The sequence below is a fragment of the Apteryx rowi genome, unplaced genomic scaffold, assembly GCF_003343035.1.
Source record: "Apteryx rowi isolate R43461 unplaced genomic scaffold, aptRow1 scaffold_237, whole genome shotgun sequence".
Taxonomy (NCBI): domain Eukaryota; kingdom Metazoa; phylum Chordata; class Aves; order Apterygiformes; family Apterygidae; genus Apteryx; species Apteryx rowi.
The window spans coordinates 274,073-300,015 of NW_020448719.1; the positions used below are offsets into that span (position 1 = coordinate 274,073).

Here is a 25,943-nt window from a genome sequence, read left to right on the forward strand (position 1 = left end):
ATCTCTAGTTCTTCCTGTTTGTTCCCCATGCTGCGTGCATTGGTGTACAGGCATTTCAGAGAGGTGATCGAGCATGCAGGTTTCCCAGGAGGGATACAAGAGGATCCTCCATAGCCACATCCCATGTGCACTTCCCTGGCTGCATTCACCTGCTGGAGGCGTCCCGGCTTGAGCTGTCTTTTGCCAACTACCCTGGCACTATAACTCTCCCCTTCCCCCRTCTTTCCTAGTTTAAAGCCCTCCTTACCAGGTTGGCCAACCTGTTGGCAAAGACACGCGTGCCCCACTTAGTGGGGCGGATCCCACCTCTCGCCATCAGTTGTCGATCTTCAAACAGGGTCCCATGGTCGCAGAAACCAAAACCCTGTTGCCAACACCAGCGGCGCAGCCAGTCACTAACTTGGAATCATTATGTTTGTTAATTTACAACTGTCTATCAAAAATAAATACAAAACTATGCAGAATATGTTTTATGCTATTCAGGCACATACAAGCATGTTTTTGGCAAAATATTAAATAAAAGCATGTACGAAAGATATGCTATTGAAAACTAACAGTAGGTAGAGTTTGCACATTTTATTTAGAGTCCTCACTTTGTGCATCATCTTCTTCAGCTAGCTTGGTTCTAGCTAAGTCCCTGCATGCTCCCACCATTACTCGCTCTCTTGATAGTCCGAGCTCTTGCAGCTGTTTTCTCTGTGCAGTTTCTAGTTCTTCCAGCCGCTTGCGAAGCAGGGAAAGCTCCCTTTGATGTTGTTCCTCCTTGAAATTAAGAAAAGTGTTTCTGTAACATTTTGCAACACCTACGAGGGACTAAAATAATCTCCATTTTTTAGTAATGATTTTAAAATAAAATTGTGAAGTTTAAAATGCCCTTATCCATCAAGATTTTCTTCCACAATTTTTGTGGTTATTGTTCTGACAGCCATCACAAACAGCATCAGCAAGAAGCATGCACACGGGCATTCCTGCTCTCAGATAGAAGGGGCACACTGAGCTGAAGTCCTGTCTCAGTTACTGAGAATCAATAAGTTCAGCCTGGTCAACCTCAGTTAGAGAGATTTTCTCCCTCAGAAGCTCACTGGAATAAAGAAAGTGCTTTTAACCACACAAGAAATCAAGGGTAGCAATACTCCTTTTTACTAGTGAAAACATGGTCTGAAAATAACACAATGATACTTCCTTGTCCAGAAGGAGCCATTCAAAGCCTCTCAAGAAAATGGTAAAGTATTGAGAATAGGTTTAAAACTGCCTGTGTGCTATGAAGTACTGTACCCTTGTCTTTCAAGAACTCTTTCATACAGTGAGGAAGGGAACAGCACTGAAAGCACTCCTAAAAGTTTACGTCCTCTGTTCAAAGATCAAATATTCCTTCCTTCCTTAAGACTAAGGCCTACTACTGTTCTAACACCCTCTTTTGTTGTATTAGTTTCACTTATTGTAATACATCACCACCTGAAGAAGGGGAAAGGACACTTCAGGCCCAGGAGGCAAGGCAGACGATGGCATTATACTGACTGGATTGAGCGAGGGTATGTTAGGATTCAGAATTAAACTCCGGAATTCATTGTGTCTACGTTGCAAGTCCTTTAGTCTCTTCTGGAGCCGTGTATATTCTTCATAGGAAACATTCTGCCTATGAAATAAGAGATTTCTTATTGCTCAAAATATTTAGTACACCAACATATAAGCATACCTCTCCATGAGTGCTCTGCTGTTTACTATGCTTAAGAAGGAAAACAATATACCAGAAGGAATAGAAGGTGCAAGATCTCTTTATATGCTTCTGCCTAATGTCCCTCTTCACCTTAAGCTAGCTGCTGTATTATGTATTAGAATTTATTCAGTAGATGGAATAAATTAAGATTTTAATAGCATGAGCAGTAGTGAGCCACAGAAGCCACACTAAATTAATTATTTGAATCAAGCCCTCCATAGGTGTTCAATGGAGAGAAAAAAAACAGGAGCTTATCTTTCCAAGAGGATGTTAGTCTGTTTTATTTGCAATTCTGAAGTCTTTTTCTTTCCTGTCTTCTATTTATTTTCACATACTGTACTTCCAACTCTAACACTGGTTCTCTGTGGCACCCCCTTTTTTTTAATCTATCTTCCTTCTTTTGAAGGGAGCCCTGCAACTGTATTTATACTGTCTTCAGATATTCTTCCTCCATTTTTACCTGAAAAAAAGACAGCCCTGCAGTTGTCTTATGAATTCTTAGCTGACCGTACAAACACAACCATCATAAATAGACTCCATTCAAAGAAGAATTCTAATACTGAAAATAGCAATAAATTGGACTTCAGTTACTAAACTAAGTGGCAGGTACCTTATAAAATACTTATCTGTAAGTCTGATCTTGGGCATATGTTGTCTTTCAAAGGATATGTAAGCTAAGAAAAAGCAAAGTTTATTACCTATTTAACAACTGATTTTCTTTTTCTAGTTCTTCTATCTTGGCTTCCAAAAGTTCTAGTTTTTCTTGCATCCTCCTGTGTTTATTATCATTGAGAGTCTTTCTCTGTCAAACAAGACATTTCAAATTGAGCCAAGTAATACTTTGATATACTAGATCCTGTAAAAGTTAAATCTATATTGCACATGGTTTCAAGCTGTGACATTTTTTAGGATTTTCCTTTTTTAAGAAGAGGCACTGTATTGTCTGAAGGTTCTGAAAGCCCTGAGGAGAAACAAAAGAGATGAGAAATGATCCAGAACTGACTGAAAGACGCACATCTGTAAGTCATTCATTGGGAAACTAACTGTATTTTCAAATGACAAATGTCATTCTTTAAATGACCACATATAAATACAAGCACTACACAAAAAATTGCATACTTTCTTCTGTGACTCTTTTTTGCTCATGTTAACCTCAACTCTGAACAACCTTAAAAGCTAGATGTTCGTTTCATAACCTGCATATGCCCAATGTATAAAACTGCCCATTAATCTTGGGCTTTTATAAAAAATTAACCAGCTTTTCCTGTCAAGCTATTTCCTAAAAAGCAAGCTTAGGAGAAGACATAAAATTTTAATATTCCATGAAGGGTACCACATTGCGACACAAAATAGATGGGGCACATATAATCAAGGAAAAGGAGACCATCATCTAGCTGGTATCCGAAACATCATCCTTACTAGTTAAGGAAGAGTCCACCTCTTAAATTTAACTATATATGCACAAGAAAACTCACAAAATCTTTGATGACATTTCAACATTGTTGTTGGTTGTAATATTCTTTTACATATCATTTCAACCTATTTCTATGCTAATCTTGAAGAACCTGATTATTTTATTATGTCTAACAGATTGCAAATAAACCTTTAAAACAATTCTAGCTGCCCAAAATAAAGCTGAGCTTTTCATAAGCTGCATCATTCATAAAGGAAGAGTCAACATGCCTTTTTTTGAGTAACAGCAGCTCGATGTAGCTTGTTCTTCACTTGGTTATATTTCTCTTCTCTTTCTGTGATACGCTGAGTAAGTTCATGCTTCTCCTCCAGCCATTCGATATGTTTGTATTCTAAAGTCCTTAGAAAAGTCAAGTACAGAGATTAGAAAGTTATATAGACAAAACAGCGCTTTGGATTAATTTCTTAGGGCTATTGAAATAGATGTTTCTTTTCACAACTCCTGCCTTATATATTTGAAGGGTCCGATTTAAATTTGATTGTGCTCAAGATCCACCAAATTTGAATGCGTGTATTAACGTCATCATTGGTTTGTTCAATTATGAGTGGCAAATTTTGAAAACTGATTCCAATAGCTAGTTAATTGTAGACTGCTTGTTGGGTTGGCATGTTGCCACACAGTCCTGAGAAAAGTTCTAAATTCAAATCAAATAATCACACTGGAACACAACGGTAGACAACTGAAGCTTAAGCCAAACATCAGTTGTCAGAAGAGCTGACAGCTATCTTCTCTGTTTGGAAAATAAGACATAAAATTAGGTTGCTGCCATACATGGTCTACTACTCCTTTGAATTAGAGAAGTAAAACCTGACTAATGTGTGCTCCTGACCAGCATAAACACCAACACAACAGGAAGTTCCCACTGATATGGTTCCTAGCCAACATACCAGCTGAATGCAAACCAAGAGTAATACACTTTATTTCTTTGGAACTTTGAATGGTTAAACCATCTTAAAATTAGGCTGTATTCTTTGCCAATTCACTTGCAAAGGACCCGGTTTCTCTCTTCAGTCTTGTTTGTCTGGGCTACTTGTATTGTGTCTGGGTAAGGAAGAGCTAACTACATCTAAGTATAATCCTGTATAAAAATCATATGATGAGATTCTTTGTAGTTTTTAAGAAATCCGGTCTAGGGACTGGTGTCAGTGCATCCATACCACTCCAGTCTCGGGGTGATGCAGTTCCCCTGCAGGGACTCTGAATACATCTCTAAGTTTCTCACCAAACACCCTTTAACCTTCTCTGCAGTGGAAGTATTACAAGTCATCTGCTCTCAGATCAGAACCAGAATCCTGGCCCACTTGATACCCATCACAACTTTTCTAGTAGATCCAATGGGGTTTGTACTTTGCTGTTAACTGTAAATAACTATTACTATGCAGGAACCAAAGAGCTTTATCCAAAAGCACTGCTTGACATTAGAAGAAATTCAATGGACACAGGGGTTAAAAATGTCCCAACAGAGACCTAACACTGTTCCTGAAATGCTTAACAAGTGCCTGCCTGGGCTAATCTCTCATCTACATCAATCTCATAGTTTGTCTTTAGCCCTTTCCTCATTTCAGATTTTTGTTTCCAAGCCTAAGCCAGACACAATCAAGCAGGCAGCTGCCTTGCCTACTCATGGCCCAACTAGCACTTTTTTAACTTAAGCTGTTTATCTTTCTTATCTTTTGGTCCTTATTTCACTTCCTCTTTAAGTCAACCTACAGCTTTGGTGAGACTTAACTCTTGGAGTTCAAGCTTGTAACAAAACCGAGCAAGGAAGTTATGTATTGCCCACAGAGTCAGAAAAAGAATGGAAACAGGTGCCAAGGCTCCCAGTGCAAGAGTAGGGCAGACTGAGAGCACTTACCTGTAGGCTGCAAAACTTCTCAATTTCTGCAGCATCAGTTTTGATGTATCTCCCATTTTCTACATATTTATAAAATGATCTTAGAGGACTGCCAAGTTCCTTCCACTGCCTTCCCCAAGAAAACCTGTTCCTCTCTCGTAAAAGAGCCTATAGCCCATTTACACTATTTTAAAAGGTCTGTGACAGTGATTATCTCACTCAGAATATTAATACACCTTTCTACAGTAAATATCCAATGTATTTAACATACTACTAACAATTGAACTTTCTGTGTGGTCCCAATGCAATGGTCTACCCAATTATTAAACTGAAAAGCAATACTTAGACTAACGATGTCAGTGCAACCAGCTTTATCATAGCAGTAGTACTTTGTAGTAAAGGCAAAGTTAAAATGAAAAATGCCATATTACATCTCTTGGAAGTTTTCCAAGTTTGATCTGGGACATGGACTTTCTTAAAAATCCACCACACACAACAATCCAGTAAAACTTAAACATGTATTCGGTTATTTTGCTATGAAACACTAAATAGTCACTTCAGACTAACTGACAAATGAATCTTTAAACTCCAGGAAAGCGTTCATTACTGTACTGGCCCTGAACAATATTTGGTTTCCTTCAGCATTTATTACCATATTTTGATTGTATATGGTAAAGTTCATAGAGTAATGGAAAGACTGGAAAAAAATCATTAATCATTAAATTGATTAGATTTTTCACTTAATGGGAGCAACTTGAAGATGCCCCCAAAAGCTATTATTTGCCTCATATCAGCTAAAAGGATCTGGTGAGAGGGGGAAAAAAAAGTATATATACAGACTCAGTCCCTGGAACCTTTTCAAAGCATAATACAATGTTTAAACACTTTTTTCCCCTTTATGCTAAACACACAAGAACTGTGTGTGAAACTCTGGATCCATTTAAACTAATAGAAGTTTGGCATTCACTTCAATAGAAACAAGATGTCATTTTATAGACATAGCATATTTCATTAGTCAAGAATTATTTGCAACAGACGTGAATGGAAACAAACTCCTATTTTTGAAGTTATCACTAGTAAAGCTTTTATATATGCCACATAACAGAAGGTATAACCATTTTCTACAATTGTCCTATATTTCCCATTCAGGCCTCATTTCAGACTTTATTCAGAATCTACAATCCACAGTTAGTAATCTACATGAAAGGAAAACAGCAATACGAAAAGAAAAAGTAAAGACAAAAAAAGAAGAAAAAAAATTACTTCTCTGTTTCCAGTTGAGCTTTTTCTGCTTGACTCCTTGCATTTTGACATTCTTGTTTTAACCTTTCTATCATGTCTTTCAGCTTTTGATTGGAATCCAGCAAATCATTTTCTGACTGAGAAAGTGAGGCAACCTGGAGCTGCAAGTCATGAATTTGCTACAAAGAAATGCAAGGTTTCATTTGAGAAGATACATGAATAATTCACAATTAGTTCTGAGAAACTAGGTTTGATAAGCCTTTGTTATTTGCTCCACTTCTCCTTACTCAAGAGCTTCTCCAGAAGCTTTACAGTAAATCACTAGACAAGGAAAAAGTTTTCTATTGTGGTTAAAATGAGAAAGGGATGCACAAGTCATTAGCCTCTGATACCTTTCCTAGGACCTAAGGCATCCTACATGATGTCCCAGAGCTGTACAGAACTAGAGCGCCAAAGCAGAAAGAGTAGCTGAGCTTTGGAGCTACACAGACTCTTCTCTCTCATAATGCACAATGTTGATCCCAGCTGCGTGACAGCTTGGTGGCTGAACCAGTTGGTTTGCAAGAGCAAATAACTATGAAGAGTCTTATAAGTCAACATTCCACAGTCAGCACACAGAGATGATGACTGTTTTCCTTTCTTTTTTCCCTCTGCACACATACACTCACAGACGCCCCATCTCCTGATTTCTGGAGAAAAAATATATTGCCTTGAATTTCAAGTGCATACAGCTTGTGTTGCAGACTTCTTTGATGTTCAGCTACATTCTTACCTACTAAATAACAGTATAGGTGAGCAGGAGTAAAGAGAATAAGGTTTTATTTCCAGCACTGCCATCAATTCACTTTGCAGTGGAAATATACCTCTTTAGACTAGTTTATTCATTTATGAAACAACTGTTAAGCACTTGAAGAACCTCAGATGAGAGGCGCAGTCTAAATGCAAAGCATTGCCTAGAAACAATTCATAAATCTCCATGGCAACTGAATCTCCAGTTAAATAGTGCATAACTGTGTTCAATATACCAGTCTATAAACATTCAGCTTTGAAATCCTTGGTACACACAAAATACATGGAGCAAAAGCTGTAATTCATTTATACAGGTCTAGAAAGCATATGTGATTTCTTAACACTTTTGCATTTAAATATCTGTTCCATACATATTGTCCCTCAGGAAGAAAAGTCTTAAAAATTCAATCTAATCTTCAAATACTGTACTTGAGAACTGCAAAAAAGATGGAATTTCTCTATAAAACATTACAATGCAATAAACCCTTACCTGTTTCAGATCAGCAGCTTCAGTTTTCTTCTCTTCCAACTCCTCTGTCTGAATAGCTTGCTGTTGAATTTTTAATCTAAAATTGTATACAACATCCTTATTTTTATCTAATTAAAATACAGCTGTTAGAAGTTTGGACAATTCAGTCTGACAATAGAATATATTGCACAAATATTTATCAGTCTTTCAATTTACTAAACAATGATTTAAAGGCCTATTTTTATTGATAATTAGAATTCATAAGGGAGTAAGAAATACGTTGATTTGTTTGCTTTTGGAACATGATTTTCACTATACCATTTGTATGAAGGTCAGTATGATAAAAAGAGCAAAACAACTTCACTGAGTATTATAATAACCAACTCAAAGAGATGTCATATTACGGTCTCGGTTTACAAGTTGCTGATGTTACTCCACTGTGGAAAGAGAAACGTTTTACACTAATGCTGGGTTATGCCAGCAGCCAATATGGAGTCAATTTTATTATACAGTTATTTCTTTAAAATGTTTATTAAAAGCAAGAAGTTTTTCTTTCAAACTTCTAAAATTTATTATTTTTTAAACAGCATATTTTTCTTTTACAGAAGATAATTTTGTTTCATTCACTATAATGAACATTTATTTACCTATAAATAATAATCCTCTATGCTGAATACTGTAAAGAAATTAGGAGAAAAACCTTTGTGAAATTTGTATTAAGATCAGAAAAGCCACACTACCGCAGTCGCTGAAGTTCCTTTTTGCTAGATTCTTCTGCCATCTGTGCAACATGTAATTTCTCTTCATACTGATCTTTTTCAGATTGCCTCCAAGTATCTTGTTCGGCTTTCATCTTCTCTAGATCAGCTATTCTGTTCTCAAGTTCTAACCTGAGATAGCATTCAATGTTTACACAAGAACCATGACAAAGACAAGTACCAACAAAAGCATTTAGTTGCTAAGAACATTTAAATAAGTTACTCAAAACAGTCTTCCCCAGCCCTTTTAGAAGTTGAGCAATAAATCAACAAACATACTTTTCATCCTGTAATGCTGCAATTTTTTCAAAAACTTCATCTTTGGCAGCTTGCACTTTACGAATTAGCTCCCGATCCTTTTTGACTAAAAGCACCTTATGACGTTCAACAGCTGCTTTAAGAATTTTATTGTCTGACAACAATCCTGCATTATATGTTAAAAAAGTTAAAATGTCATTATTGATATCAACATGAGGGAATCCAATATTAAAATAACATTACACACTAATAAAAGGGAGCTGAAATTCACAATTCATATTCCAACATGCGGGGGGAAAAAAAACATAACAGACTAGGCCTTTTTTAGTGTAACAGCAACATGTCAGAAAAACTTTTGAAAAGCAACTATTACACTGGAATCTCTGCCTACACAGCCTTATTATTTTAACAAATGCAAATAAACAGTTGGTATTATTTAGATTTAAAGTCCAAAGCAATTTCTGCTAAGCAGTTGTGCCTGGATAAAAATGTTCTACCATAGCTATGAAAAGGTTAAGACAGAAAATGTATTATTTTCACAAAAGAAGAGATGAAGTTTATGGAAACAAATAACCAGTCAACTAGTGAAACCACAGTAACCGGTCTACAGCAAATCTCCCATTTTCATCCACTCAGATTAGATGCAGTGAAAATGGAAAGAACACCAATAATACTTACATGTAACATCAGTTACAAATTTTGGGGACTGTATTACCATTAAAAGCAAAAAACTCAGAAAACAACTCCACAAACTTGAGAAAACAATCAGAGTGAGAAATATTACCAAATGAAGCAATTCTGAAAGTTGTGACTCTATATGCAGGAATGAAAGATGCAAATGAGAAAAAATGTAACCAAGGCTTCTGTGCTCACTGGCAAATAGGACAACACTCTATATCAATGACTGCTGGTTATTTAGCTAATTCAGTGATAAAAACTGGATTCCACCACAACTTTAAGTTAGGTTAAAGGCAGATGATTTTATGAAATATAAAATAAATCTTGTTTGCATTTAGTTTCATATTTTATACCTCCAACATTTTTAGTTTGCAAGATACTACAAAAGTGGGTTGTCGAAACAGAAATCGACACTTTTTAGATGCTCTCAGGAAACTAAATAGTAAAGCAAGTGAACAGAAGCAACTGTTCCTGGAAGATGACAGTACCATTTGGGGATTATGGCACAGACTCACACATTGAGGACAGTCCACTTAAGAGCTGTGTACTGATTTAAATCATCAGTATATAACTAGTACTAGAATACTACTACTAGTTTCACTCTGGAAAGTTATTTCAGGTTGCCTATAGGCTCAGCTTTGAATTAGGTAGCCTGCACCATTGCCTATTTTCTTCAAAGAATGACCTAGAGCCTCTATTTTGTTTCACATGAGCACCTTACTCGATTGTTGGCCGTTCCATGGATGCAAAATCAGAGTACAAAATAACCACTGAAGTCCTAGATATGTTAAGGTTTCAAGCAAAGTGAAAGACTGAAAACTTTGGCAATATATATATTTTTTAATTAACCTCTAAAGTACATGATTTAAAACAGATTATGTTCAAATTGTATCACAAATTCACTAATTTACATAACTGCAAATTGTTCTGTAATTGTTCTTCTTACCCTAGTAAATCAAATGATACAACAGTTAGATAGCAGTATGAATTTTTAGATCTATCATCTGGACTAGAAGTAGAAGTTAAGATTGCTGGGGGACAATTAGAGGAAAAATAATTGTAATATTGTTCTAACTGAAATTTACAAAAGAAACCATTAGAAATTAATTGCATATTTTACCATCCATTTCACTTTGAATCCTGTTTCGCTCTCTTTCTACCTCACTCTTTGTTCTTGCTGCCTCCAGTTTGACATTTGTTACTTCTAATTTATGTGAATGTTTAAGTTCTTCTACCTATGAATTAGAAAATAAAACCAAATCAACTGAAAATAAAAATATATATTTGCAGCTATACTGTACATTTTTCATGTGCTACTTTGCTAACAAGAAAAACTGCTAAATAATGGCAGCCTACGTTTATTCTAAATATTCCTTTTTAAATAATTTTTTTCATCCACTGCTTTCCTGAAAATCATTCCAGAATATCCACTCCTGTAGGTCATTTTAATGATGATTATACAGACTCTGTACCACTAAAGCTTATTGACAATATATGATTCCCCAAATCATATTCAGTGCTACTACAAGTTTTCATTAATTCCTTGAGTCAGACACTGACAATTCATGAATTGAATCATCATGAATTGAATTCATGAATGATCTTTTTTCCACCCCATTACTCCTAATAGTCTGTTTTAGAACCTAACCCATTAGCACAACTGCTTCTAACTATGCCAGTCTCTAACCATTTGGCTGATGTTTTCCATGGTGAATGTTTCCAACTATTTCTGGAGTCTTTTCAACTAAAATAGTTCAGCCATTTCCAGTAGAGGGTAGTGAAAAACACATTATTTGGGCCATAATTATTCACAAGAGGCAATTCTGGTTACTTTTTTCTTACTTCAGGATCAGAAACATAAAACCATTAGGATGATCCCATCCACCATTAATGATTTCCATTTTAATCAGGAACTTTTGAAGCGAAGGAAATTACCTTGATGATACTAAGAAAAAAGATGCCCAATCCATACCTAGTAAAAACAAACAACTTTTTATTTTATATTATTTTTCTTGCACTTAGCCAAACAGAGCAGGGGTTGACCCTTGCTTCTAATCAAGATACAGCTTGTTTCAGAGAAATATGTCAAGGCCAAGCGGTCAGTATCTAGACTATGAAAATCTGAATTCATGAATGACAATTCATGAATGAATTGTCAGTCATCTTAAAATGTAAGTTTTGTATATTCCCTGATTAAAAAAAATAAAAGTAACCAAAGACAATATACATTACAGGAACCAGGCTGTCTGACTATGGACATGTACCCCATACTTAAGCAGTAAGCGATTACAAGCTACAGACTGGAAAGATTATTCTTTTAAAAAGCCTTGGTGACACATGCGCAAATGCACAGGACTGCCTATGCAAACTTGGTTTCTGAGCAAATACTACATATTCTACAGAATCAAGCTAGAATAAAGTTAGATGTAATCTCCCTAAAGTGAAACAAAACCAGAGTATCAGTTATTTCTCCAAGTCATTTCCATTTGATAACTATGTATAGCTCTCTTGACATCCTGGAGTGCTACAATACTATCTCAAAATCCAGGTCATCATAGTTTTAAAGTGCATTTTAAATCAAATACTTCTCTACAACTGTGACATGCACATCAAACTGCCTCATAAAAACAGCAGTTTTAAGAACATCAAATCATCAAAGACAATTACTGCTTGCATGGAAACTTTCTATAGTTTAGGCATTTCTACACAGTAATTACACGGTCAATGAGAATTAAATACCTAGAGGAAAGCACTTATAATGAAAATCCATTCACAGTGACAAATGTAATTACAACCTGCTAGCATATACAAGTGGCAAAAGGTTAAGAATGACACAGTAGCTTATTAAGTAACTACACTGTGGATTTGGTTGCTTAAATATGAAGTTGAGAACATTTCAGGGCCACCTGCAAAATTTTAAGGTGGCTTTTTTAAGGCACAAAATCCAGAAGATAAACCCGTACACTTGTGCTCAGGAATATGACTGAGCTGGTGCAGAAAAAGTTGGGGGGGGAGGTGGTATATAGAAACGAGTTTCTACTCTTCCTCCCTTCAAAAACACCACCAAGTATTTTAATTTTCTCCTACTTCTGGAGGCAAGCAGAGAACACCAGTTAATACAATGTCAAGACTGTGACCATCTATTATATATATTTTAAAAGGTTCCTGATAAAAAAGGCTTAACAAAAAAGTTTTTAAAACGAAGATACATAGAGGTTATTTTCTTATCCATGACTCTACCTCCTATTTATTATTCATGCTAGACAAGTATGACAGGCTCTAAACAGGTTTATAATATTGGTATAGTTATATCCTATTCTTATGGTAAGCTAGAACTTTCTTGGATTCAGGACAAAAATTGAAATAGTCCACACTTATAAATTACAAGAGCCGAATACTGTAAAGCCTGTTTTGAATGACTTCTGAGACTGTTAAAGATGAACTAGGAAGAAGCTATTTTTTCAGTATTTTTCTTGTATTATATCTTGTCTGAGGCATATTATGCCAGTATTGACTGTCATACCCATACAAAGTTCATGTCAGTGTTATTGTGGAAAGTATATTCAGAAATGGAGGATAGCTTTAAGTCAGTCTAGAGGTTAAAACAATTTTGCATTCAACTGGATATACCAGACCAAAATTACTGAATTTATGGTCAGTTCAGGAATACCTAAAACCCTTCCAGAAGAGTGAGAAAACACAGGGGATTAAACTTGCTACCAGTGCTGTACAGAAACATTTCCAACAAGCTACACTGGCATTAGACCAAGTAGAACGCTGCACTAACGTGCCTATCCTGCTTCTAATAGAACCTAAATCTCAGCAGGTGATTTCAATGCAGATTGCTTCCTGTAGGTAATGCAGCACAGTCAGAGCATACTTTTTACAGTTTCCAGAAGCCATATCTTGAAGAAATAAATACATATATTTTTGTCAAGTTCCATTGCACTTGATGAAAGATTAAAGGTTGTTTCCATCAAATAAGGCTATCTTCATGAGTAATAAAAACATGAATGTAAATACATCTCTTCAAGCACTTTTCTGTTTAGAAAAAAGATCTAGAAAACGAAATTAAAAGGGTATAACCTCAATCTCTAGAGATACTCTTAGGGATGATGTTTTTCCTGTAAAATCACATACATATTCTGGATCTACCAACTGAAAATGGAAAAAAACCTACTTCAATTCACAGCAGAAAAAATTGTTACTTTATTCTTAATATAAAATACAGACAGAAAAAATATAACATATGAAAAAATGTATTTCAGATATCATAAAAGCACTTACTTTAGTAGCTAAGGAATTGACTTCTCGTTCAGATTTGTGAAGTTTGCTGGTTAAAAGAATGTTTTGCTCATGACTCATCTGCAGTTCTTTCCCAATGCGATCGATCTGTTGTTCAGCTAACTTCTTTTCTGCCTTGAATAAAGGCGGCATTTGTAAGATTTTTGGAGCAGGGTATTCACCTGTATGGTTCAACTGATTTGCCCTTCTAGACATTACTGACATCATATATATAGCAAAATGTTTATCTTTGCTGGACAGTGTGTTCCAATACAATAAAGTATTTTACTCAAAAGTAATAACTGTTTTTTCTAACACTGCCTGCACAGAATCACACACATCTTCAATTTAAGAGGCAGAGGTAATCAGACTTACTTAGGAAGCAGCAAGTATTTGTATCATTAAACTGCTGGGATCTAAATACGGGTATGCACTAAGCAGTGCTCATAAAGATGTCATATGTTGGCCTATGCAGTTATACTAACTGAAGTGTTAACTTCATGGAGAGGAAATAAAATGTAATTATTGCTAATCTTATAGACTCAAGACCCTGAGCTTTACTAAAGTATCAAAGGGCTGAATTTGGCAGTTCATGACTCCTAACACAGTTAAATTTTGTTTTTAAATCTGAAATTGCAAAATTTGTGATTTTGTCTTCTCTTGTAGAATCAATGGCAAAATTACCAGTGATTTCAGTGATAGCTTCATCAGGCCAAGTGTTACTCTCACTACACTCTACAAGACGAAAAAAAAAAACCCAAAAAAACAAAGAGAAAACAATCTTACCTCTAGAGACCTTGCCATAGTCTGCATCTCAGCTAACTGTCGTACTTGTACTCTTTGAACATTTTCTGCTTGTACACCATAGTTGTCTCTTTCTGCTCTTAGTTCTGCTACTTCTGCTTCCAAGCCTTTTAATTTCTGATGTAGTCGTGCCTTTTCTCTGGAGAGTACCTCCACGCGTTTACTATCCCTTGTGGGATCAACGCTAAGCAGCTGATCATGGAGTTCTTCTTTATCTTTATCCAGCCTTGTTATCTGATAGTTGTTAATCAGAAAATATAAACCTCTACATTAGCTAGCTGTCAGACAGTAACAAATATTCTGGAAAGAACAGCAATGTGCATTTAAAAAATAAAAAAGAAATTATATTTGCGTTTGTTTTCTTTCTTAGAACAGGATAATCAAAAGGCCCATTACTTAATGCCTTTTTTGCCTCAGTTTTCACCGATGAGGCTTGTTCTTGGGCCTCCCAAGTCCCTGAGCCTCCTAACAGAGTCTGTGGAAGTACTACCAAGAGTAAAGGAAGAAAGAGTTAGGGATCATTTAACTCACTTGGACATACACAAGTCTATGGGACCAGATGGAATAGATCCAAGGATATTGAAGGAGCTGGGTGATGCCATTCAAAGATAATAGAGAACAGCCTTGCAAAGGTCATGACAGGTGAGGAAGGTTCCTGATGACTGGAAAAAGGCAGACATCATACCCATCACCAAGAAAGGCAAGAAGGTCAAGAAGGAGGATCCAGGTAACTAACAGGCCAGCCAGCTTCACCTCAGTCCCTGGCAAGTCCTCCTAGAAGCCATTTCTAAACACACAGAAGACAAGAATGTGACTGGAAGTAGGGCTTACTATGGGCAAATCATACGTGACTCCACTTCTCTGCTTTCTAGGATGAAATGACTGGTGCTGTGGACAAGGAGAGGGCAGTGGATGTTGTATACTTTGATTTTAGCAAGGTCTTTGATACAGTCTCACATAGGTCTGCTATCAGATTGATAAGATATGAGCTGGGTAAGTGGATGATAAATTGGGTAGAAATTTGGCTGCACTGGCAGGCTCAAAGAGTTGTGATCAGTGGTGCAAAGTCCAGCTGATGGCCTGTAAATAGTAGGGTCCCTCAGAGATCAGTACTGGGTCCAATACTGTTTGATGTCTTCATTAATGACCTGGATGACAGGATGGAGTGCACTCAACAAATTTGTGGATGACATCAAATTGGCAAGAACAGTCGATATGCTGGAGGGCAGAGCTGCTATTCAGGGGGACCTAGACAGTCTGGACAAATGGGCTGACTGGAACCTCTTGAAGTTCAAGGAGAGCAAGTACAAAGTCATGCATCTGGGATGGAGTAACCCGGCGCAACAGCACTAGGTGGGACCCACTGTCTAGGAAGCAGCTCCACAGGAAAGGATCCAGGGGGGGTCCTAGTAGACAACAAGCTGAACATGAATCAGCATTTGCAGCAAAGAAGGCCAACTGCATCCTGAGTTGCATTGGCAGAAGCATAGCCAGCAGGTCCAGAGAAGTGATCCTTCCCCTCTTTTCAGCACTTGTAAGACCACATCTGGAGTACTAAGTCCAGTAAACGAAGGATATTGACACACTGGAGCACATCCAGCAGAGGGCCATCAGAATGGTCAAGAGGTTGAAGAACATAATGTGTGAAAACAGCCCGAGAGAACCGGGCCTATTCAGCTTGGAGAAGAGAAGGCTCAGGCGAGACCTTACTGCTTTCTACAACTACCTGATCAGAGGGTACAGAGAAGATGGATCTAGACTCTTCTCAGAGGTGCATGGTAATAGGAAGAGAGGCAACAGACAGAAGTTGGAACATGCCAATTAGATATTAGGATTTTTTTTTAAACCATGAGAGTGGTTAAATACTGGAACAGGTTGCCCAGAAAGATTGTTGAATCTCCATTCTTGCAAATATTCAAGATTTTACTGGATATGGCTCTGAGCAACCTGATCTAATTAGACCTCTTCTGAGCAGGGTGTTGGACTAGATCTGTGAAGGTCCCTTCCAACCTAAATTACGATTCTACAATTCTACCGTTACAATAGTACTCAAACCTGCCAGTAACTCAAGGATAGCTAACATGATTTGACCCTATCAGACAGAAAACAAAACAATATATTAAAAAAAAAAAAAACTGCTGTTACAAGTTAGTAAAATAGGCATGAACTAATCTTGAGATTGTAACTGATGAATATATTCTAAATAGACAGTTCTCAATGATTCAAAACAAGTTACGTGGACGGTACGTAAGGTGAGGATTGGGGGCGAAAGAGTGAAAAAGCAAGGTCTGAAAGAGATTCAGTTCTCTCGATATTTGGAAACTATATTCTAAACTCTGATTTGCAGTGCTGTGCTTTTAAAAGTTCCATCAATGACCTCTATGGGGAAAAGCCAAATTCTGTAGCAGAATCCCTCCAAATCCCTTTTATGTGGAGATCCAAGAATTATTGCATGACATGCCCAAGCCATCACTTAGGAATTATGATGTTTTTGTAGTCTCCCTGTGCCAAATGGTGTGGGAGGTTAAGAAGGCTGCAAAAGCTTTAGCATTTCTCATATCCAGATGTGGCTCAGAGAGAGGAACTAGGACACATTGTGCCCTGGGCTCAAGGTAATCCCGTTCTCTGTAACTGTGCTAGTCAGTTGCAGAATGAGCACAAGTCCAACAAGCCACGAGAGAGACAGGCTGTAAAGCAGCACCTGGGATTAGCTCTGGGAAGGAAGGCTGTTCTGTTTTTTGTGTGTTGCATTTGTGAATTTGGATTGATTTTGAAAGCGATGATTGCTTTTGATTTGTGTCTCATGCTTGGACTAATACATTCAAATCTGGCATCTTGGGATGTGCTCCAAGACAAATACTTAAATGAAATATGCAAATGATATATGCAACTTTCATTTACACCTTTGCATATATTTAAAACATATATAAGCTGGCAATTTATTTAGCCATACTTTTGCAAGTCCAATTCTGAAACAAAAAAATTTATGAATGATTTATCCAGAAGTTAATATAACTTAAAAAGAGTTACCAAAGTTTTCACTATCCTTTTGACCACCACTGTTGCAATCTAACTTAATTTCAAAATTTACCCTTGTCTGGCATTAAGAATATCTTCTGCTGCCTTCCTGTTGGATTAGTTGCTTCATAAGTAATTTAAAATTTAAATTTACATCAGTTGCTCAGATAACCTATTAATTTCAGATCAGTGTAATGTATCAAATTCTACCTCAAATGTGATTTAAAAAAAGCATTTAAGCAAAGCTACTGGCTGTCATTTATCAGAAGGCAAGTCTATTCTTACTTATAACAGCACGAACGACATTATAACACATCACTGAACGAACCTACAGAGACAGCTTTAGGCTAAGTCATAAAAGTGTTTTGAGAATTAAGAGAACAGAAACAAACACTACATTATGAAATTATGTCAAACTGACAACTCATCAAAGTACCAACATTTTCACAAGGTTCAAGTGACTTTGTCATCAGATACACTTTAAGCTACTGTAACACTTCACATACCTCAGCCTCGTATTTTATTTTCTTCTCCTCCAAAATACGTGCATGTTCTTCCTTTTGATGTTCAAATTCTGATTTTAGAAAGGTATGTTCATAACGAAGTTTGTTATATTCTGTTCTATATTTTTCCACTTCCTAAGTTAGACAATAAAACAAATAGACTCAACCAGAGAAGGATTCAGATTTATTTCCTTCAAATGTCCATTCAGTGTTCCCATCATTTTAGAAGTTATACTTGTTCAACTGAATCCCTCTTTCTCCCTGTTCTAGGGTTTCAGCCTTCACTGTCTGGAGCAACAGCACTGAACAGTATCAGATGAGGATTATCGTACTTTGCTCCTCTTGCCAACTTCAGTTTTAATCTCCTAATGTTCCTATTGTGAGGAACAATTATAAATGAGTGGTCACTACCCTAATGAAACAAAATTAAATACTTATTACTTACATTTTCTAGCTTCTTAAAACGTCCTCTCATAGGAGATTCCAATTCCTGCTGTATTTGTGCTCTTAACAATTCCAATTTTTGAGGAGTTAGCACCTTAAGACAAAAAGCTATAAGTAACTAGCCATATTCTTCTATTTTTACTGGGATATGCCAAACAGCAAGAAAATATTTCAAGTACGATTTTAGGAATCCTGTTGAGTTTTCTATGTCTTTGTAAAAAAATTTTCAATGATATTTACAGAAGCAAAGAAATGTGATATTAGCTAACTAAACACATTCTGGGAAGATAAAAGAAACACTTAGAATGTCACATTTTACTGACAGAAGTAACAAAGATGTTGAGGTAAACTGCCAAGAAATCGGTCTCCTTTTTGGAGAAAAAGAAGTGTCATAAAAAGTAAAGCATTATTGTCTGGAAAAACTTTCCAAATAGTAAATGACCCAACCCCATTTAGTCAAAATGAATAAACCAAACCACTTCCTGTAAAACACATTATATACAGCCCATTAGAAAAAACCTGCTATCTTAGCACAATCTTTCACAAGCAAATGTGAGGTCATACATGCAAAGCAGTACCAACAGATACATGGTTCCTGGTTTGAAATGAAACTGAGATCAAGAAAGATTTTCTGCCTTAATATCAATACTACATGGTATTTTGGTAAGAGTAGTCTTGGGTATGGTCAATAACAGCAAACTAACTACCGAGAGAGAGCTTAAAACAAACAAACAAACAAAAAGACAGGCATACATCCACAACCTGTGACAGATTCTACTTTATTCTACTTTTCTTTTGCTATTCTGTACCCCTAAAGTCCCTGAAGACTAATTCTAGTTACAGCACAGAGGCACCTCTCCTCCATTCAGAGTCTAGGGATCTCCTCCATTCACCTGGGTATGTTTTATTAGATGCTGTATTTGTTCCCTAGGAACATTAGTTTATACAAAGACTTCTAACATCTTAGAACACAGTTCAGCAAGCAACCTACAAGCTGGATTGTTCAGCCAGTAACAGAATCACCACAATCTTTCCAGTTCTGAAAAGCTGATGAGATCCAAATATACGAAGTACTTGAGTAAATACCAACCCCTTTGGAAGATAAAGAGTCCCTCAAAGAGAACACTATGTTGTTCTTTTGATGGTAGAATAATCATTACAAAACTTCACTTTTAGCAGGTAACAGGCAAGAAACCTGCAAATAAATCTGAAAAATGAATGAGCTCTTATTTTTAACCTAGTCACTGAAGAGCTACTACTAGTCTTATCCAAAGTTTGCAGAAGTAAATAAATTCCCGTATAGTGATAGCAATGTTAGTATCTCAAAAGATTTACAGGATTTGAGAAGTCATTCATGAGTGGAAATCATTTCACTTAAATCTAGACACCTACATCTAAATTAGTCACCCTGAGCTCTCTCTGCAGGCAGTCATAACTATGTCCTGCACTAGTTTAAAGAAATAAGCAATTATAGAAAATGTCATCCAAGATATCTTAAATGCTTAAAAAAAAAAAAAGAGAGAAGAATTGCCATCATGAAGAGAAACCGATATCTATTTCTCCAGTCACTAATGATAACAGATTTAGGCATCTAAGCTATTCACCAGAGCAGATGATTCTCTCTGTAATAGGAAAGCATGCACTGACAGAGCTTTTCCTCAGAGACTGAGAGTCTGACTATTAAATGCAGCATACACCAGTATATGGGAGATCAGTTAAACAAGAAAAAAAGAATTTCATCCCACAGTCACTCCAGAGAAATATATGCATGTTAGATAAACAGAAATATAAGCATGGCCCTATTACAGCATTAAAATCATATTAAGCTCTGTCAGTAACATATTTCACCTGCATCTTCAGTTCTTCCAGCTCTTGTGTTTTACCCAGCAACTCCTTTTGATATTCAGCAAGAAGAAACTGAAATTTGTCATGTACAGTTTGCTTTTCAACTAACAACCGTTTCAGTTCATCTTGTGATTTTGTATATTCCTCCTGTAACCTGCAAGACAAAGTACAAACTTATTTTATATTTACCCTCTGAAAGTAGAGGGGTATCTATCTAAATATCACCTTCTTGTAACATATTGAAAAGTGACACCATATTTACAAACGTATCAAGTATTTTGGAAACATTGCCTAACATGTATTAAGGTATTTTGAATTGTTTATTTTCTAAAATGAACAACACTCAAATCTGTCCTTAAATACAGAAATAGCTCACGCACACAAAACATGCTTCCACATAACATTTAGCTTCACCTTTTAACAGCTAAAATGAAGAAACCTGTTTAAATTTGCCTACCTTATATGTTCTGCCTTTAGAGTTTGATAATTTGCTTTATGGTGTTCACATCGCATTTTTTCATCAATCAGAAGTTTTTGCAACTCTTGTGAACTAGCAGTATCATCATTTCCAACCATGGGAGGAAGGAGGCCACCAAAGGTATCCATTCTATGACGACTATTCACAATGATTATTGAGAGGACAAGACAAAAATTAATTTATAACAAATCTGTAACACCATCCACTTTTTTATGCTGATGACATCCCAGAAGATCAAGTCACCTGACACAAACACAAGGACATGTAATTAGTAATGAAGATATATATCAACAATTCAAAGACTTAACATACTGCTTTTGCTTTCAGCACAGAAGAACCCTGCCTCTGCAGCGTTCCTCCTAGAAACCTCCTACTTTTGAAAGGGCAATTCTTCTCTGTTCATTCTGCCTGCCGTGAAATTTGGTAGCCCTCCCAGGACCACAGGACAAATTTAATAAAGGAGCTTATTTGAGTCGATACAAAATAAGCACAAGCACCTCAAACTGACAGATACACAAACTGTTATTTTTACTTTCGGTGTACACCAAGAATCAAACTATGATGCAATTATGCCCCCTTAACAAGGTTTCAAACAGAGGCCACAGACCTCAGAAACAAACAGTTTTTACTACTACTTATCACAGTCACTGTGTGCTTCGCTGTCCTAATAAGTTGTTCTACTCAGTACACCATCAATTCAGCTGGAAGAACAGCAGATAATTCTCACTGACGAATTCCTATCAAACTGTCTCCAGAGAAGAGTTAAGGTTGCATGAGCAGGTATCTGCCAGACTGTTCAAAGTTCAGCTCTGAAATACACCACTGATATACATCATTTCCTCGTTTTCAAAATTTATCTGGTAGTTTCTTATGCTCTTTCTGGAAAGAGTTTTGCTAAAAGTGACAATCTGAGATCGGTGAGAAAGCTGCAGCTCACCAGATGCTGAGAAATGGGGAAGTATCGTAATATGTCTGTTCAGTTCTTTTCAATATTAGAAACAAGATACTGTGTTAGACTCATTGTTAGTGCCTCTTCTAAAGGATCTGGAGGAAGGAGGCTTGTAACCAAATTTTAGGGAAGTTACAAAGCTTTGAAACTGACTACTCTGCCATTTTAGCTTTTGGCATAACTGGACTGACTGGTGACTAAGAACTCCGTATTTGCAGTGGTGTACAAAATAAAACTCAAACAGGAGTGAATTTAAATCCCCAGCATCACTGCAAATACCTCACCTTCTTCACATAAAGAGCTGAATATATAACATCTTCCAACATTTCACTCTCTGTTAAAATCTTTCATGGACCTGTCTTAAAACACTTGGCATTTGATTCTATAAACTTCTGAACTACAAGCAAGATCAAAATATAATCTTCTATATAGGAAAAAAAACACTGCATGTTAGTACCTATTCCACTAAATGACATAGTAACATAAAAAAAAATCTTATGTTTCAGTTTCTTTCCTGTTTTTTCTTCCTCCACTGCTAAGATGGGAAAAGGTCAGAGGAAAATCTACCAATGTAAGTCACTGTTACAATAATAGAATAGGCAAAGTGATAGCAGCAACTTCTTTTTATTCTGCTTTATCCAAATTTGCTGGGAGGAGGAGGAGAAGAAATCAAATAAAGAACATTCTCCTCAGTGACTGTTCTATATGTGCATCTCATTTTGAGAATTAATCCCTCTATAGAACAAATTCTGAAAAACCTTCTAATCAATATAGTATCTATTTTTCATCCCTGAATTTTGTTTATTATTGAGAAACAAAGGACAAAAGCAGTTGCCAAACTCAGGATTGCTACATTTTCAATCCTTAAACCAACAGCTGTATGAGGAAAAGTGGTCAGCGATCCTAAGTACATAAACTGTGTGAGACAACAGAAAGTTCTGGTACACAGAGAAGACCCAGGCAGCACATACCTAAGAATTTTTAAGCATACAGAAAGCATTATCGTGATCACTGTAAAAAAAAAAAATAAGCCACAGTATTTTCTCTGTCTCAGATCTTTGCTTTTATAAACTACAAGTACCAAATTTAAATACCAAACCAAATTCAGAATTAGGAACACAGGATTTAAACTTGGGACTGAATTCTCTTAACTTACGTGAGCAAAAAGTAGCATTACTATATACAAAATCAAAGACACATACAAAAAGAGAGTTTTCTGAGAACATAAAAAACAAAAGAAAAAGATAAATGGAAGAGCAGAAATGCAACCTTCTGTACTCTCAGCTCTAAACTGATGCAGGTGGGAAATACACACTCGCCTGACAACTTCTGCTGCTATCAAAAAGTCCACAGATTGTAAAGCAAGACACACATCCTGTCATTTATTCATTTGCACAAAGATTTCATGAAAGAAAAAAGGAAAGAGCATGAAAAAAATGTAGCTCACAAAAAACCTGTTTCACCCTTTAAAAACCAAAGTGGTGCACAGTTAAGGAAAATAAAGGTATTTTGGCTTACAGGGACATCTTGTGGCAAATTTCATGATCTGCATTCCAGTAACAAATATGAGAGGAACTACAAAATCAAAGACTTCATTTCTTTCCTATCTCTCTTTCCCTGAATCTACCAACAGCAACATAATACTCACTTTCTTGCAAACAAAAAAATAAAGATTTTTTTCCCATCAAATTCATAAGCTTCATTTTCAAAACATAAAATAATTCCTGCTAGTGAGCTGTGAATATTTAATACCATTCCAGGGTAAAAAGCTTAAGTATACAGCTAACAAGCTAAGAATCTCTTCTGTGCTAATGGCCTACAACACTTGCTCACAGTCAATGGTCAGACCTTAAATAACCTTTACAATTACTTATTTCTAAAATTAGTTCTCCACCTATATTTGCCAGTTTTTATCATGTTACAGAACTGCAAACTTGTATCAGTCGCCGCAAATTCATTTTTTGCCTACTTTTGTCAGAATTCTAGACCTCTTTATATGTTCACTTTTTTTTTCTTCAATCAGCCAACATCTTGTGAAATAATACAACCACTTGTCTGAAAGAGTAAGTGAGAAACTCAAAGGAAGCACACAGCCTCATGCAAGTGCCTCTTCAAACACTAACCCTTCCCATTCCTGCTTAACAGCCTACAGAGTAAGACTAGATAATGAACTAATGAGAAATTGTAACCCAGTTCAACTGCTTACTGTCACCAGAAACAGGAGGTTCCACTCCTCCTTTTTTCATCCTCACTCCTAGAACTAACATTCATCAGACCTTTCTGTGAACTGATTTAGCTCAATAAGACAACAGAAAATTAACCAAGCAAAAAACACTCAATAGTTTTATGTGAGGTCAGTGAGTCAAGTTAGCTCATGGAAAAATCCAACAAGCTACAGAACAGTGAAAGTAGGGAATGGGAACTGGTTAGGGGAAAGAAACAAAGAGGCAAATAAATGGCCAGAAGGAGGAGCAAGACTTTCTCCTTTCAGGAGCAGAGAGCTGTTACATCATGAGCTCAGATGCTCATGAAACAACAGCATTGAATACCTAGTTTTTAGACAAAGTGAAACGAATCCCACCTTAAATGACTATGCAACACACTCAGGAGAGATCAGACTAGCCAAGAAGAGCAAGTGAATTAAAACAAAACCAAAATTATATATCATCTGAGAAACACAATAGCTTACCTATCATTACTTTAATAGTCCTCACTCTGTTACTCCATCATCAGCAACTTGCAATAGCCAAAGTAATCACCTTTTTAAAAATAGAAATAAAACAAATATTACGGGGAAAAAAATCAAAGAGAAACATGAAATCCTTTATTACAGGAATTTCTATAATTTGGATACTACTCAGATATCACAGCAGAGAATTCAGTGGAAGTAAACACTCAGTGCTTTTGCATTCATAAATGCAGAAATTTTGGAGAACATCTGTATGATTTGTATGTTACAGAACACATCAATCTCACTTCAACTATTTTCACTTCTTCCACAGCAGTGTTCAAAGTACAAATTTCAACAGTTAGGCATGCACTATTTCACAGTGTCCAATCCCTACACATGACACACAGTATCAGCCTTTCTGTTTCTATCTTACATTAGAGAGAGGATTTTTTTTATTACACAAAGAACAACAAACAAGGTTATATCTTAACATAAGATGCAAATTTTGGCTTTAGTACACAGCTAAAGTAAACTGATAGCACTTGCAACATTGCCAGATATACTACTGTTCAAACTAAAATTTTGCATGGTAGCTACATTTGAGAACTCTCCTAGCTGTATTTGAGAACAGTTATTCGGGTATCATATGCCAGTTATCTTTCTCACTATATCATGACAAGAGTCCTTCAAATACACATGACAAACTTTTGTTTACTAGAGTGTCATTCAAAGTTTTATTCAGACATACAGATGTGATAAACTGCTACTTGTCATTAGTAGTTCTATACTCCACAACCAACATTCTTCTTCCATTTCTACTGACAAAGCATTTCATATTAATGTTGACTTAAAGACAGAGATATTCAGATAAGACACAAATCACATCTTAGTATATGCATTCCACAGTGCTCCTGTAGGCAAAAACATGATTATATGCACCTTACAGCATGTGCACAGGCTTTATTTTGGATAACAAGCAGAGTGAGCTTGTGTAAGTCACTGTGACAATTACGCTGTTGACTTTCCTATGACTTATGAATATAGAAGCCTTCTACTACGCTAATATGTACTACATACTGATATCGGTACTACACTAATATGGGGGTCAAACAACCTGAAGTGCAGAAAAATAATCAGCATCCTCAAACTGCACATGCATGAAGCCCACTGGTGGAAAAGATAACATGAGAACATGCACACAGAGTAGGCTCTTTCTACCCCTGAACTTCGCTGCTTGTGCTGGGCAATTCCCCAACTCAGGGGGTCACCAGCCCACTACCAGCTCCCAGAGGGCGCAGCAGGCTGTAACCACCGGTTGGGGACATAAGAGAAAAACGACCGCGCTGCGGGATCGGCCGCCGACCGCTCCTCGAGGGTTTACAGATCTCTGCTTGGCAACGGCGGGCCCAAGGGAGGCGCGAGCAGGGCCGCGGCAGGAGCGAGGGCCGAGGGGCCTCCCAGCTCGCACACCGCGAGGTGAAACCCCGGGCAGGAAGGCCCCGGGCAGGAAGGCCCCGGGCCGCCTGCCTGCCTGCCTGCCCACCCTCCCCGCAGGGGCGCCCGGCCACCCCACCCCACCCCGCACCCGCTCACCCGACAGCGGCCGCCAACGGTTTGAGGAATTTAAAAATGGCGCCTCACCTCCCGCTCGCGCCACCGCCCGCCGCGGGCCCGCAGAGCATCCTGGGAGCACAGACGCGCGGCGCCGCCGCCCCGGGTAAGGACGAC

At 37.0% G+C, this 25,943-nt stretch overlaps 1 protein-coding gene across 7 annotated transcripts; it reads right to left on the reverse strand.

The window, feature by feature from the left end:
• Positions 1-561: 561 nt before the first annotated feature.
• Positions 562-25,937, reverse strand: CEP83 (centrosomal protein 83). Of its 7 annotated transcripts, none has more exons than XM_026066061.1 (17): positions 25,857-25,937; positions 24,234-24,303; positions 20,575-20,733; positions 20,121-20,271; positions 18,274-18,366; positions 17,832-17,963; positions 14,290-14,541; positions 13,507-13,638; positions 10,340-10,454; positions 8,563-8,707; positions 8,266-8,415; positions 7,547-7,622; positions 6,289-6,446; positions 3,401-3,530; positions 2,416-2,519; positions 1,456-1,636; positions 562-762 (listed from the first exon to the last, which is right to left on the reverse strand). In XM_026066061.1, the coding sequence occupies exons 3-17, from the start codon at positions 20,721-20,723 to the stop codon at positions 577-579; spliced, it is 2,154 nt and encodes a 717-aa protein (XP_025921846.1). In that variant the 5' UTR covers positions 20,724-20,733; positions 24,234-24,303; positions 25,857-25,937; the 3' UTR covers positions 562-576. The 7 variants fall into 7 exon arrangements, 6 of the variants coding, with proteins under 6 accessions (XP_025921846.1, XP_025921844.1, XP_025921845.1 ...); XM_026066059.1 differs by having other exon boundaries at positions 20,575-20,838; XM_026066060.1 differs by lacking the exon at positions 25,857-25,937 and adding an exon at positions 25,809-25,827 and having other exon boundaries at positions 20,575-20,838.
• Positions 25,938-25,943: the final 6 nt, after the last annotated feature.